We start from the raw sequence: 12,690 nt of genomic DNA, 5'->3' as shown, positions 1-12,690 counted from the left end.
GCGAGGGTGATTTATTATAGAAGACAGAACACAAAGTGGGGATGGCAAAAACAGAACTAAGGATAAACTAAACTGGGGAAAACTAAACTATAGAACGGCAAACCTGAAACATGAGAGGAGGACTGCAGGGAGAGCACACAGTGGAGTCATGGAGAGGTTCATGGAGCAATGCAGAGTACGCAGAAACACAGGGTAAGACAGAGGATGAATACAGACGACGCGACAAGGAACACAGGCAGACACACACTAACACCAGGGACCAACAGAGGGAGCACAAACCCAGAAACCCAGCATTCAAAACCCCAAAATACAAATAATAATAATAATAATAACAACAATAAACTCAAAACACTGGGTCAACGACCCAGGACCATGACATTAACAATTTGAGTGAGCAATTTTCTGTCTTTTTCACAGATAAATATCCAAATCATGACACCAATGAAAATGAGTAAACAGACTCACAGAAATTTACCTCAAACATAACAAATGCTTATAACCCCTTTTTCTTTCTTTCTTCTTCTCTCTTTTTTTTTTTTTTACACACAGTCTGTCACAGTCTGTCTCACAGTTCAGTTTTCAGTCAATCATTGTTCCAAGATATATTAGATTATAATACTCAACACATTCCACTGTTTGACCCTTTTTGGACATGAGTATGTTTTCTAAATTCAGTGATGACGTCTTTTGAGATAGGACTCATCACAACATTTAGCATAATTGTCAAAGAATGGGTTGTAGCTGGTCTCATCATCCTGAGGCCAATTACCAATGACAGAGTAAACTGATATGTTTAATTGATAACTGATTAAATCTGCAAGTGAAAAATTTCCATATGCAATTTTTACAGAAATACTGTATTTTCTGTGAAACCATGAGAATGTCTTGTGATTTGAATTAAATTCTACACAGCTGTCTAATGGTTTTTCATCTTATTCCATAAGGTTTTCCCCAATTTTTTCATAACTGCAGGTATGTGAAGTGTGTACTGCAGAGCTCCTCTGGCACCGTCATCCACTCTGCTTCTCATCTCCTTCAATTTCTGGACCTTCTCTGTGTCTCCTTTCTCCTTCATCTTCTCAATTAATAACTCAAAGTGTACAATAGTGGACAGAGAAAAAGCATTCAGAGCGATTTCCTCCAGTCTGACAACATGTTGGTAGGACTCCTCCAGCCACTGTGACTTCTCTGCTGTCAGCTGGTTCATTTCCTTTTCTAGATTTTCCAAAAGGCTGGACTTGTTCTCACTTTCTGTCTTGTTCTTTTCATATTTCTTTTTCATTTCTTCATTAGTCTTTTTGACATGAAGTGTCTTGGTTTCATAGATCTTCCTTTCTTTCACATGATCTGATGCAGGACACTTGTTGGTACAAGAAGTACAGCGGCCTCCTTTCATGACCTCACAGTGTTCAGGATACCAGGCCATTGTGCATCCAGGATAGTGACAGTTCTCCTCACAGACTTTACAGCTGACAGCTCCTGCATACCCAGCCAACAAGCACCACCACCCAACCTCGATATCTTCTCTAACTTTGTAGACCTCATCAAATTCTATAGTGAACTCCTTATTTATCTTCATCTCTTCTTCATGTTTCTTCAGAGCCTCTTGAGTCTGTTTGATTTCTGTCTGTTTTAATTCAATAAAATCTATTCTTTTTTGCAGGTTTTGAATGCAGGCTGTCAGTCGGATGCGTTCATTTAACACTTCAACAGTTGTCATCAGTTTCTGAGGCTCAATATTTTCCAGGAATTTTGAGAATTCACTAATTCCTCCCTCTGATACTCTCCATGCGTTATCCAAACCCACCTTATCTTTCTTTCTTCTTTTTTTTTTCTGTTGGTTATTGAACAGGAAGTAAACTGGCTCATTCTCTATTCTGGCACATTTTATTTTTGCAGCTTCAAGAGCTTCAAGAGCATTTTCAGGTCTTCTTCCATCTGAGTGTGTGATCAGGGCTACAATGTTTTTCTTCAGGTTTTTTCCAAACAGAGACATCACTGAATCAAAGATGTACCTCAATCGATCACTCAGTCGATTATCTGTCGCCTTCATCACTAGACCCACTGCATGAACTTCTTGAACTCCGTCATCTGATCGAAACAAGTCAAATAATCTTTCACTAACAATGACATCATTCTCAACCCCTTTGGTGGCACCATATCCAGGCGTGTCGATTATGGTCAGAGAGTATGGCAGAGTTTCATCTTCAAAACCAAAGATCTCATACATGATCACATCTGATGTCTGACTTTCTGATAGACTTGTGTCCTCCTCCTCTACAATCTTAAACCAGACTTCATCCTCCCACTTCACTCCCATCGTGTAGTTGACCAAAGCGTTGATCAGAGTAGATTTTCCTGCTCCTGTTTCACCCACAAGTAAGATGGTTTTATTTGTCTTTTTTTTATTTTTTTCACCAACAGTCATTTTTGTCAGAGTTCCGAACGTTTTTTTCTTTGGTTTTAGCTGGTAAACATGAGGAGGTCCTGAACAGACAAGAACACTTTTGTGGATGGTGTTCTTGTATTTTGAAGACATATCCCTGGTCCTGAGAAGCAAAAATAAAAAATAAAAATTTGTTAAGTTTTGTTTTTTTTGCCACACATTTAAAATAAGTATGCATGTTTCAAAATACAGACACATAAATCATAAATGCCAACCCAGTTTTGCAATCTGTTAACCCTTTAAAACCGGTCGGAGTGCGCACGCTCCATTTTGCGTAACTATTTTTAACCCTCTGGGGTCCAGGGTATAATTGGCCGTTTTTGACTACTTTTGATTTTACCTCTATATTTCACTTTTAAAATATGTTTTTCTTGCCCTGTTTGGTATCATTATTTTCAGCACAACCTCAAATATCTGAAATCTGAGTTATTTTTTCATTTTGGTATACTATATTAGCACAGTTGATCTAAATTCAGATAAAAAATTCAAAATCCAAGTAGAAAAAAGTTATATTTTTTACTGTAAAACCCGCAAACATGTTTAACGAATCATTTTCATAACTTGAAATGCAAATAGAAATTGTACATTTCTAAAAATTATGCACAAGTTTTGCAAACAACAAAGTTATATGGTACTATTTACCTAAAAATGCAGCCAAGGCCTAAGGCGTTTTTTATATAACCATTTAAATCTATTTACAGAACAATCAGGTGTGCTGCATCAAATAAGAAGGCACACAAATTATTTGTGCCAGTCCAAAAAATGTAGTTTGTGTTCAGTATAAGACAGAGGAGAACACCACAGGCCTAAACCCTGCAGGTCTGACAGCAGGAGGTGCATGAGTGCAGTTTTCTATGTGGAGACAGCGTTTACACTGGAATCTGCCTTTGACGGCTTTTTTAGAGCAAATATGAAATTCAGCAGTCTAACTGACACACAATACAAAACAATAACTACACAACATACTAACTATAGCCTCCAAACACCCTAAACGTCACTAATGTCTCACATATGAAAACTCGCTCTCTCTCTTTCTTTCGCTCGCCCGCTTTCCGTTGCGGGTGTCCCTCCTAAAAACTTCCACTTCTCCCTAAACAACCAAATGTCACATGTTGCATTATCATTTTTTTGATTGGCTGACATGGTAAACTCTAACACCAATAGGGAAGGAGTGTTTTTTCTTTTTCTTTTTTCACTCGCAAAGGGAGAGTGTATGCTAGCGCTGTCTGTAGAAAACGCCGTTTTTACCGTTCTTCCCGCTGTAAACACCGCTGTTTTCTTCAGAAAAAAATATCGCGTGTATTTTTTATTATAACTCTGGTTTTACGTGGCCTATCGACACAATTCAAAAACTGGTATGTAGTTTGAAGTCTGCACTTTCGACCCAAGTTGAAATGGAGACTCTGACGTGCTGCATCTTGTAGCTGTGTCGTCTTAAATTGGTCATGTGATTTTGACGCGCCGGCGCGTCTGGCGACCCCAGAGGGTTAAATCCCTGTAGAACCGGAACCACGTAAGCTAGCGCAATATTTTTTTTTGCATATGAAACCGGAGGAGTTGTACTTACATGCTATTAGCTTGCCCTAGGTCACGGTTTCCTTGACCATATAGCTTTGCAAAAATTGCATAAAAAGCACTTGCAGGAACATAAACATAATATTCCAGAAACAGGCTTTGCAGATCCGATGTCAGCGCGAACTATCGCATGTCCACCATTACCCGCCCGAAACCAGAAGTGACGACATTTCGCGGAATATTTCGTTTTTTACCTTCAGGGTCTTATGAGCCTATACTGGTGTTTTCAAAAAGTCAAGTTTGACGTCATGCTTTTCTGAATAGTTTCTGGGATGCTTTGAAGTCAAATTGCACTGCTGGAAATAGTTTGTTTTGATGCACATGCTGTTTTCTTTGCAAATTTGCATTACAATATTTATTTTCGTTTTTCCTGCAGTATATAAAAATTGGTGTATCTCAAAAATAAAACTATGAAGACACTCAAAATAAATTTCCTGTTGTTGGAAACGATTTTGTGCAACTTTTTTGTATTTACAGTTTTGAGGAATAAACCTCTTAAATTTCTCTAACTAGAAATATATGTTTAAAAAAACCCAAAAACGATTTTACATTTTTTGTAGTTTATTGCACTTTGCAATTTCTGTAATTACCATGCACTTAATGCATACATATTATTAAAATTTGGGATATAATGTTTGTATTGATGTTTTTGAACTACTCCCAAAAATGGCACTACAGCATGTAAAAATATAAAGATAATCTCTGGCGGACTTGGTCCTATGGTAGGTCTTAAAGGGTTAAGAAGAATGATATGATCAGCTCTTATAGGACTCAAAAGACTCTTTTATAGTCTTTTTATGGTAGTGGTTGAAGAAATGTGAGTTAAACCATCTCACGTGACACAGACAGCTAAGAGTAGTAAATTACACATGAAAAGGCACTGTAACTTGGTGTTCATTCTCTCTGCGGTAGAGTATCACTTACTGTTCCTGTTCCAACAAACAGTGGTGTTTCTGAGTAGCTGGTCTCCCCTCCACCACAAGAACACTAGCTTTCCAAACATCACTAGCTGCATTTCATCTGACCCCTCTGATTGTTTTGCACAATAAATGTTTCATGTTTAGTGAATGTCTGAAAGTTTTACCTTCATACTACAAATAGGATGGAAATTGTTTTCCATATTCAGTATATTTTTCTTGCATCATGAATTCAGAAGTTTGGGATATCATTTGTAGTTATGTGTGTTCAGAGTAAGAAGATGCTTCAGACAGATTTTCCCAACACATACAAAAAGTAAGGCATCATTGAAAAGCTTCAAATTTCTCTTTCTGTCAACAGTTCAGTGAGCAGAATATGAACTGATCTCCAAAAGGCTCAAAGTCAGAGAGGAAACTTTCTTTTCTACATTTTAGCAGATTACAGTTTGATTTTTATTGGATGGATTTTCAGAAAAGTGGAGAGTGACTGTAGTTTGTAGAAGTTAAAACAATAACCAGTGTTTGAGTCATTTTTATGCTCTGAGTTTGATGAGTAAAAGTGCAACCTTTGCACCAAAGTTAGTGTTAGCTCTTCTAACTTCCTCCACCATTCAGCTTAATATGACTGATGGAAGAAAACATGAGTACGAGCATCACTTCCTGTTTGCTGAAGTGGATTTTCAGTTTTTTAGAAACCAAAGGCTTGTTTTTAAGAGACAGTTTAAATGAGATTGAGGGAATGACGTGTTTGCACTGCAGTTTATATCCAACAACATCAAGTTCAAGTTCAAAGTTTATTCGCCACATTCGCCTCAAGCAGGTAAATCAAAGAGTTCATCTTACTAACAGCTCACCTCTCTGCAGCAGACACAGGCTGGAATTTAAAATCAATGGGGGGACTTCTAGACTTCCCACGCTTTCTGGGTTCAGGTTCGTGTTTGCGTTTAGTTCCTCGTTTCTTCCTGTGAATAATGATGGAGCAGTGATGTGAGTGCTGAGCTGTGACATGGAGAAGAGTCATGGACAGTTAGGGATGGTCATCTCACCTCTGAGCTTTGGTCTGGCTCTCATGTTCCCCACACAGAGTGGTTGTAGAGGGAGGGACTCCCTCCTCTCTGTCCTCACACTGATCCATGCTGCTCAATTCACATCAGCTCACACACACTTTCTACTTTCACCTGCAGAGGAAACACAAATCATTCATGTGCACATCAACTGAAATCCTCCTTTCCATCATGTGTGCTGTCCAAATATCAGCTGCTTCTTTCCTGCTTCATCTCAGTGTCAGCTGAATGCAGTCAGACAGCAGTGTGAGGCAGAGGAAGCTGCCATCAGCTGCTCTACTATCAGTCCACTAGATGGAGCCTGAAGCACACACGATGCATTCACCGACACACACTGATCAATCCTGCTGAGTGTGCAGAGAACTCTACAGACACTGATTTACTGTTAATAAGAAAAATAACAAGTAATATTTTGTCTCTGTTCAGGAATAATGTGGACAGCAAACAAAAGGAAGGTGGAGGAGGCAAATCTTAACAATAAGATGAGTTTGATATAATTTCACCTGGTGGTTTCTGACTATTGTGAGATTATTCTGTTATCATATGTTACCTTATATATGTAATCAAAGTAGTTGAATTATGATACTGCTGTAGATCATATTATACCCCTTAATATAGAGTGTGTGATCAGTATGTAGTTTTAATTTGCATTATATTTCTAACTTAAAAGAGTGTGAAAATCATTAGATCTATTGGATTGACCTGTACTACTCGACACTGTTGAATGTGTTACACTGTTTCTTGACATATTATACTGCTGAATCATGAAGAGAATGTTGGGTGCAGAAGGCCTTGTTGTTCTGATAGCAGAAGAGACTGACCACATTCCATACCCCCACCTTTGCTGAGAGTGTAAAGACAAGGAGCCGAGGTCATAACTTAGGCGCCGTAAGACAGAAAGAATGTGAATGTTTAGGCTTTTACGAGTAGGTGGGGGCCACTAGAGAGTATAAGAAGCTGAGTAACCTGTCACCATTTTGAGACTTGCTGTGACCCTCTGCAGGCAGGTCTCCCCATCATGATGGTTTATGCTCAAAAGTGTTGAATTGTATGAAAATAAATAATGGTTGATTGAGCATTTATACACCGAGCATTGTCCTTCCTTCAGCCCAAAGATTAAAACAACTGGGAGATTTTAACAACTTGGTGCCTGGTGACCCGGATCTTTGGCGTGCTGAGGAGGGGCAGATTTGGCCTGTGGTGGGATCGTGGGGCGAGGCGAACAGAAAGGACCGGTCCACACAAAAAGGTAAGCACAGCCTGTTGTATTATAAATACCAAATGTGCATATTGGGCTTTCCAAATTAATCTGTTCGCTGAGTTACACGCATTTTCACATTAAATTTGTCGGTGTCTGGTTTTTGGCGCAAGATACTAACAACATAAGTTGAGGCTGAATTCCAGTGTGTAATAAACTGCTTCTAGCAAGATACTAATTACATACTACGTTGAGTCTAGTTGCAGCCCACTTTACCTTCCACATTTAACTTTGTCTAAGACTGGCTTCTGTAGCAATAGACATTAGAATTTTTCGTTGATGCGGCCATAATTCCAGTACATTGAATAGAGGTTTTGAAGTGGTTTATGGTGTCGGTGAGTCCCCGTTGATGCGGCCATGAAATTAGTATAAGATTAAGGGTAAGCAGATGCTGGCTTACGGTGTCGGTTAAGCGCCAGCTACGCAGGATGCGTAACGCGTCCGCAGGTTTTGGTTTATGATGCGGCGTGTTCTGGTGATGCGGTCGTAAGTGCAGTAGTGAAGGGTTGCTGGTTTCAGCACATTGAATAGAGGCTAGACGGTGGTTTGTGGTGTCGGTTAAGCCTCGAGGGCTGCGGTCATAAAATTATAAGTAAAATATTTACTTCACCCCGATTAAAGGTAAAGCAGACCTGGCTTATGGTGTCGGTTTTGAGCATTGGGGACGTATGCATCACTTTTGTTTTATGATGCGATTTTGCCCCATTGTGGCGGTCATAAGCGCAGAGAAAGGGGTACTTGGTCTATGGTGCGGTGGTGCTTCGGAATAGTTCTAACAGTTGAGCTCAGAGGTTTCTGTGTAAATTTCCGCTGGTGAAGCGCGCTCTGGGTGTTGTTCTGTGTCTGAGAAGCGCTCTGGGTGTGTTTCTGTGTGTGAAGCGTGAACACCGTAACAGTGACGGTTGATGTGTGATTAGGAGGACACTAGAGTAAAGACACATTTTAGGATCAAAGGTTGATACCTAGTGTACCTGTGGAAATTAATTTTGTTCATGGTGTGGCGACCCCCCTGTCTGTGGACGCACAGGCCGGTCCAGCGTCGTCTGGGTGCCGAGGTGGTGACTTGGGAACTGAGGACTCCCGCATAGCTACAGAATAACACTGGAACAGCCGTGTAAACACGGGTTCACATTTATTCTGGACTAGACCAAGACACATTTTGCGATCAAAGGTTGAGCTCTAGAGTAGTCGAAAATAAAAAGGTTGAATTCCTCGTTTCAGTGGTTGAAATTGTTGTGTGCCTGTCCCCTGACGAGTGTGAAATTAAACAAAGAGGGAATTTGGAGCCACATAGAGATAGACGGGCTTAATTGGGTGTATTACTCTGTGGTGTAATAAAAATAAAAAATAAAAAAAAGGAGAGAGAGGAATGTGTTCGGAGACTGGCGTGCAGTTTGCGCTGTCAAGGTGGGCATGTTGCCTGCTTATCTGTTTAACAATGATGACAATGATATTAAATAAATCTCTTAGTGTGTTAATACAGGAAGCTACGGACCTGGACCAACTGCCCCCACAAGCACAGCGGCCGAAGCAAAATTATAGTAATGGGAACCACACCCAGCACGAATCAGCAGCTGTGAAACCAACAGCAGCGAGGTGAGAATTAGAGGAGAAATTAAATCTGTAAGAGTACACAAAATTGGGTTGAAATTTGGGGCCAACGGACTTGTGGAGGTTGGGAAGGCGTCCGGAGCATCACAACAAAAGGTGAAACAAAAACACACACAAGTAGAGAAATGTGAGAGAAAGGCTCCTTTTAAGGTAACGCCCTGTTGAAGAAAAAGTTAAAAATAACCTGCCTACAAATGCACACTCACGCAATGAAGAAACAGCTTACACTCATGAACACGTGAAGATTTTCCAGCAAGGTTAAAGCAGCAAAAATTAACATACACCTGTTGTTAAATGATGAAGTTTATGTATTACTAACAAATAAACCCTCTGGGTTGCAGGACAACAATTAAACTTCAAAAAGAAAATAAAGAGACTGGTATGATCAACCAGTGATTAAACAACAAATTTAGTGGTTAAGAGTCAAATTGTGAGATGTTTTCTGCTGATTGAACAACACAAGTGAGGACTGACGGAAGGAAAATTCTCCTTTGTGAATTTAAAAATTTTGAACATGTGCATGTTGTCCTGTCAACTTGGTGGGTTATGAGTTGATTATATCGTGAGGAAAAGAAGAAGAAAAAAAGGGGGAGAGAAGGCTGACACAGGGCCTGACCCGGTGTTTCTCCCCTCTCTTTGTAACACAGCCAACACAACATCATTTTCCTGTTCGTACACTTCTGTTTGTTTTTGTTTTGTTTTGTTTTTGTTTTTTCTTCTCTTTATGTTTGATTACAGGCTGCTTTGCCGGCCCTGAAAGCCGAGGCTGACCTGGACTCCTGCTCTCCCCTCTACCATCTTCGACGTGACCCTGACCAAATGCTGCAGCAGCTGGACCCACAACAACAACCTGAAAATGTCAACAGTGCTGCAGGAAAGCGATCTCATGCAGCAGAGACGGAGAGCACTAAACCTAAGGCCCGTTTCACTACACGGGGGAAAATTCCCAAACAGCTTCAGCTGACAGAGCTGTGACGAGACGCCCGCCAAGCCCGAATGACAAGTAAGGCCGAGCAAAAGAATGCTGACCTTAACAATTCTGCATTAACACTGTGCAGGACAGTGATGGACCAACACGGCGGCAAAAAGGGCGTGACCGAGACAGGAGGAGCAACTGAGGTCAGAAGGCACCTCAGAATGGACAAAAACACAGAAGAAGATGCAGGTTTCACCTGCGGTGAGCATGGACACTGGAGAAAAGGACTGCCCCAATTGGGGTCAGAACAAGGATGGACAGAACTTTGAACAGCAGCAGCAGCAATGGTCGCAAACAGACTGAAAAGGAGGAGGGCAGGACCCCAGGACATGCTTCAGGCTGTGGTTTACCCAAAACACCAGAACAGGAAAGTGATGAACACAAACACAAACACACACACACACACACACACACACACACACACCTAAGTCGAAATGCTGATTCACTGAGAAGTGATCCACACACCTACATACACACGCTGATGCAATGAAGAATGCTTTGCTAACAAATGCTTATGCTGATATGCAAAATGCTGCACACAAACATCCAAATACATAATTTTTAGAAGAAGCCATTGATTACTTAGAATGTGTTTTATCTCACCCAGAGGGCATTTATGTAGATTTAAGGAACAAGGACTAAAATTGTCTGGTTATGACAACAACAACAATGTCTGTGCGTGATGTCTGTTTATGGCTCAAGGCCTCGACTGAATTGTTTATTGTGCTTCACACAGCCCTGGTAAGGAACAGTGGCACAGAGTGAAAATGATGAATTAATAGAGTAAGTTTTAAGTCGGAGTACCGCATTTTCTGTGATTGAGATTTAATTGAAGGAGGAACAAAAGGTGTTACGGCACCTGAGCTTCTCATTCCCACACAATATTGTCCCAGGAGAAGCAAAAACTTTCCTGTGAATTTCTGGCTGATTTTTGGGTTTTGCTTAGCACTAGTTTGATTTTATTAGTGAGTTTTGGCTTGTGTTCTTTCTCTAAGAGAGAGAGAGATGGTTTTATGCTTGGACATGTCTGCAATGGGCCCTAGTATGTGTTATTTTATTAGTATTTTGTTGGTTATGTCTGTCTTCGTTTTTGTTACAGTGCACTGAGATAAGAACATCTGAGAGGTGTGATCCACCGGTGGTGAGATTTTGATATTTGGTGAGTTTATGATTTAATAATCAGCTCTTTAAACCAGGCCTGAAAGATTGAAATTTAAAGCGCTATAAAATATTATTACTGTAAACAGTCGCAGAGTGTGCTTCTCCATGATTGTAATTGGCTTGGGAGAAATTCACTTATATGGGACACTGATTGCGTGGTAAGTCCTGAGTCTAAAAGGATTGCAGCGAGTCAATCCAGTTCAAAAAAACAAGGAACTGTTTTCCTTTAAAATGATGACGTCATCTTGCTGGTGATGGATGCTCGAATAGGTCGCGCGTGAGACTTCACTATCAGCAAAATCTGGTAAGAATGGGTGTGAAAGAATGCATGTGACTGGACTGTGATGGACTGACTTGATACTGAGACAAAGACTGCACGGACTTTAGGATTAGTAAATGCCGACCAACAATTCACCCAGCCAGCAAGAGAAGGGTGGATGCTTCGCTTTGTTTTGTTTTATTTTTCCAGGAGCAGGAGGATAAGAGAGACTGGAGGAGGAGACTGTAGCTTCACATGAGAGTGTGGAACTGCAGATTTAACCCGTTGGTTGCTAATTTTGAGTTACTGATGGTTGCATTAAGAAAATTGTGCTTTATTAGCTGTGTTTTGATTAAGGCATCATATTATATTATTGGGAATGCCAAATGCTACAGTGGAGAAAACTTTTGATATGACTCATGACTGGAATATGCTACTATTAGCCACAGCAGGCCACTGTAAAAAAGTCAATTAAGGTTTATAGAGGAAAATCGCCAAAACTTTAACAATATTTATGAATAACAGGGGAATGGTAGACTTGTCACATTCAAAATAGAGATATATAATAACAAAAACTGGTCCACGAAATTTAGGTTCTTTCTTGAAATAGTCAATAATTCAAAACCGACAGGGGCATTTGATAGGATGTGGTACTGCAAAAGAATAAGATCAAAGTAAAGAAAGAAAATATTGTGTTCAGCTTTGACAAATTCAAATTAAAATGTACCATTAAACTCTGAGGATCAATATGAAATAAAAACATATGCAAACTTTGTATGAAGCACATGACTGATAACTGTTCTGTCCTGAGTTTTTGTTTCCTATAGCACCCGCTTGACCACACCAACAGTTTTCCGCCACCAAAGGAGGGTAATTGCGAATATTCGAGGGAAGAGTATCACCAAAAGTGGGAAAGGTAAGCCCCGATGGGGGTGATAACACCATAAATTTCGTTTATGGTCAAAATTTTTCAAATTTTGACAACAAGCATAAAATTTTCCAAAACTTAGAGACAGAACAGAGTTCTGGATAGACATAATTTGGCAAACCACATAAGGATGGAGTTGGACATCCACAGGGTGGAAATGGGTTGGTGTGACCAAGGTGTGGTTTGGCTTGTTGTATGTACATTTCAAAATGTTACAGCTCTGGATGGATCAGTTACCAGGGCATGGAAGGATGACAGACTTTATTACATAAGGAGAAGGGAATTTTCTGGGATTGAAGATCCTCAGGGTGAGTGGTTGACTAAAGTATGCATAAAATAATCATTTTGTTATTGAATGTTAATTGATTGATAATTGGCCACATTTACAGCTGTGTTGACTTGTTGTGGACGCAGTCTACTTCATGTTTAAGGATTCTAATTAACAGATTGAAAACAGTGACACTAAGAGAATAATATGCAGTGCCACACTATCAG

General features: G+C 40.1%; 1 protein-coding gene across 1 annotated transcript; it reads right to left on the bottom strand.

Moving 5' to 3' along the window:
• Window positions 1–916: 916 nt before the first annotated feature.
• On the bottom strand, window positions 917–2,428 carry LOC134620399 (uncharacterized). The gene has a single exon (XM_063466565.1). It carries the CDS (start codon window positions 2,426–2,428, stop codon window positions 917–919), a length of 1,512 nt encoding a protein of 503 aa, XP_063322635.1.
• Window positions 2,429–12,690: the final 10,262 nt, after the last annotated feature.

This window comes from Pelmatolapia mariae, linkage group LG3_W (assembly GCF_036321145.2).
Source record: "Pelmatolapia mariae isolate MD_Pm_ZW linkage group LG3_W, Pm_UMD_F_2, whole genome shotgun sequence".
NCBI lineage: Eukaryota > Metazoa > Chordata > Actinopteri > Cichliformes > Cichlidae > Pelmatolapia > Pelmatolapia mariae.
This window is presented reverse-complemented; position numbering and strand designations above follow the sequence as displayed.

Bases quoted from the DNA above. Each gene is read 5' to 3' on its own strand.
- LOC134620399 (XM_063466565.1), bottom strand. From the start codon at position 2,428: ATGACTGTTGGTGAAAAAAATAAAAAAAAGACAAATAAAACCATCTTA.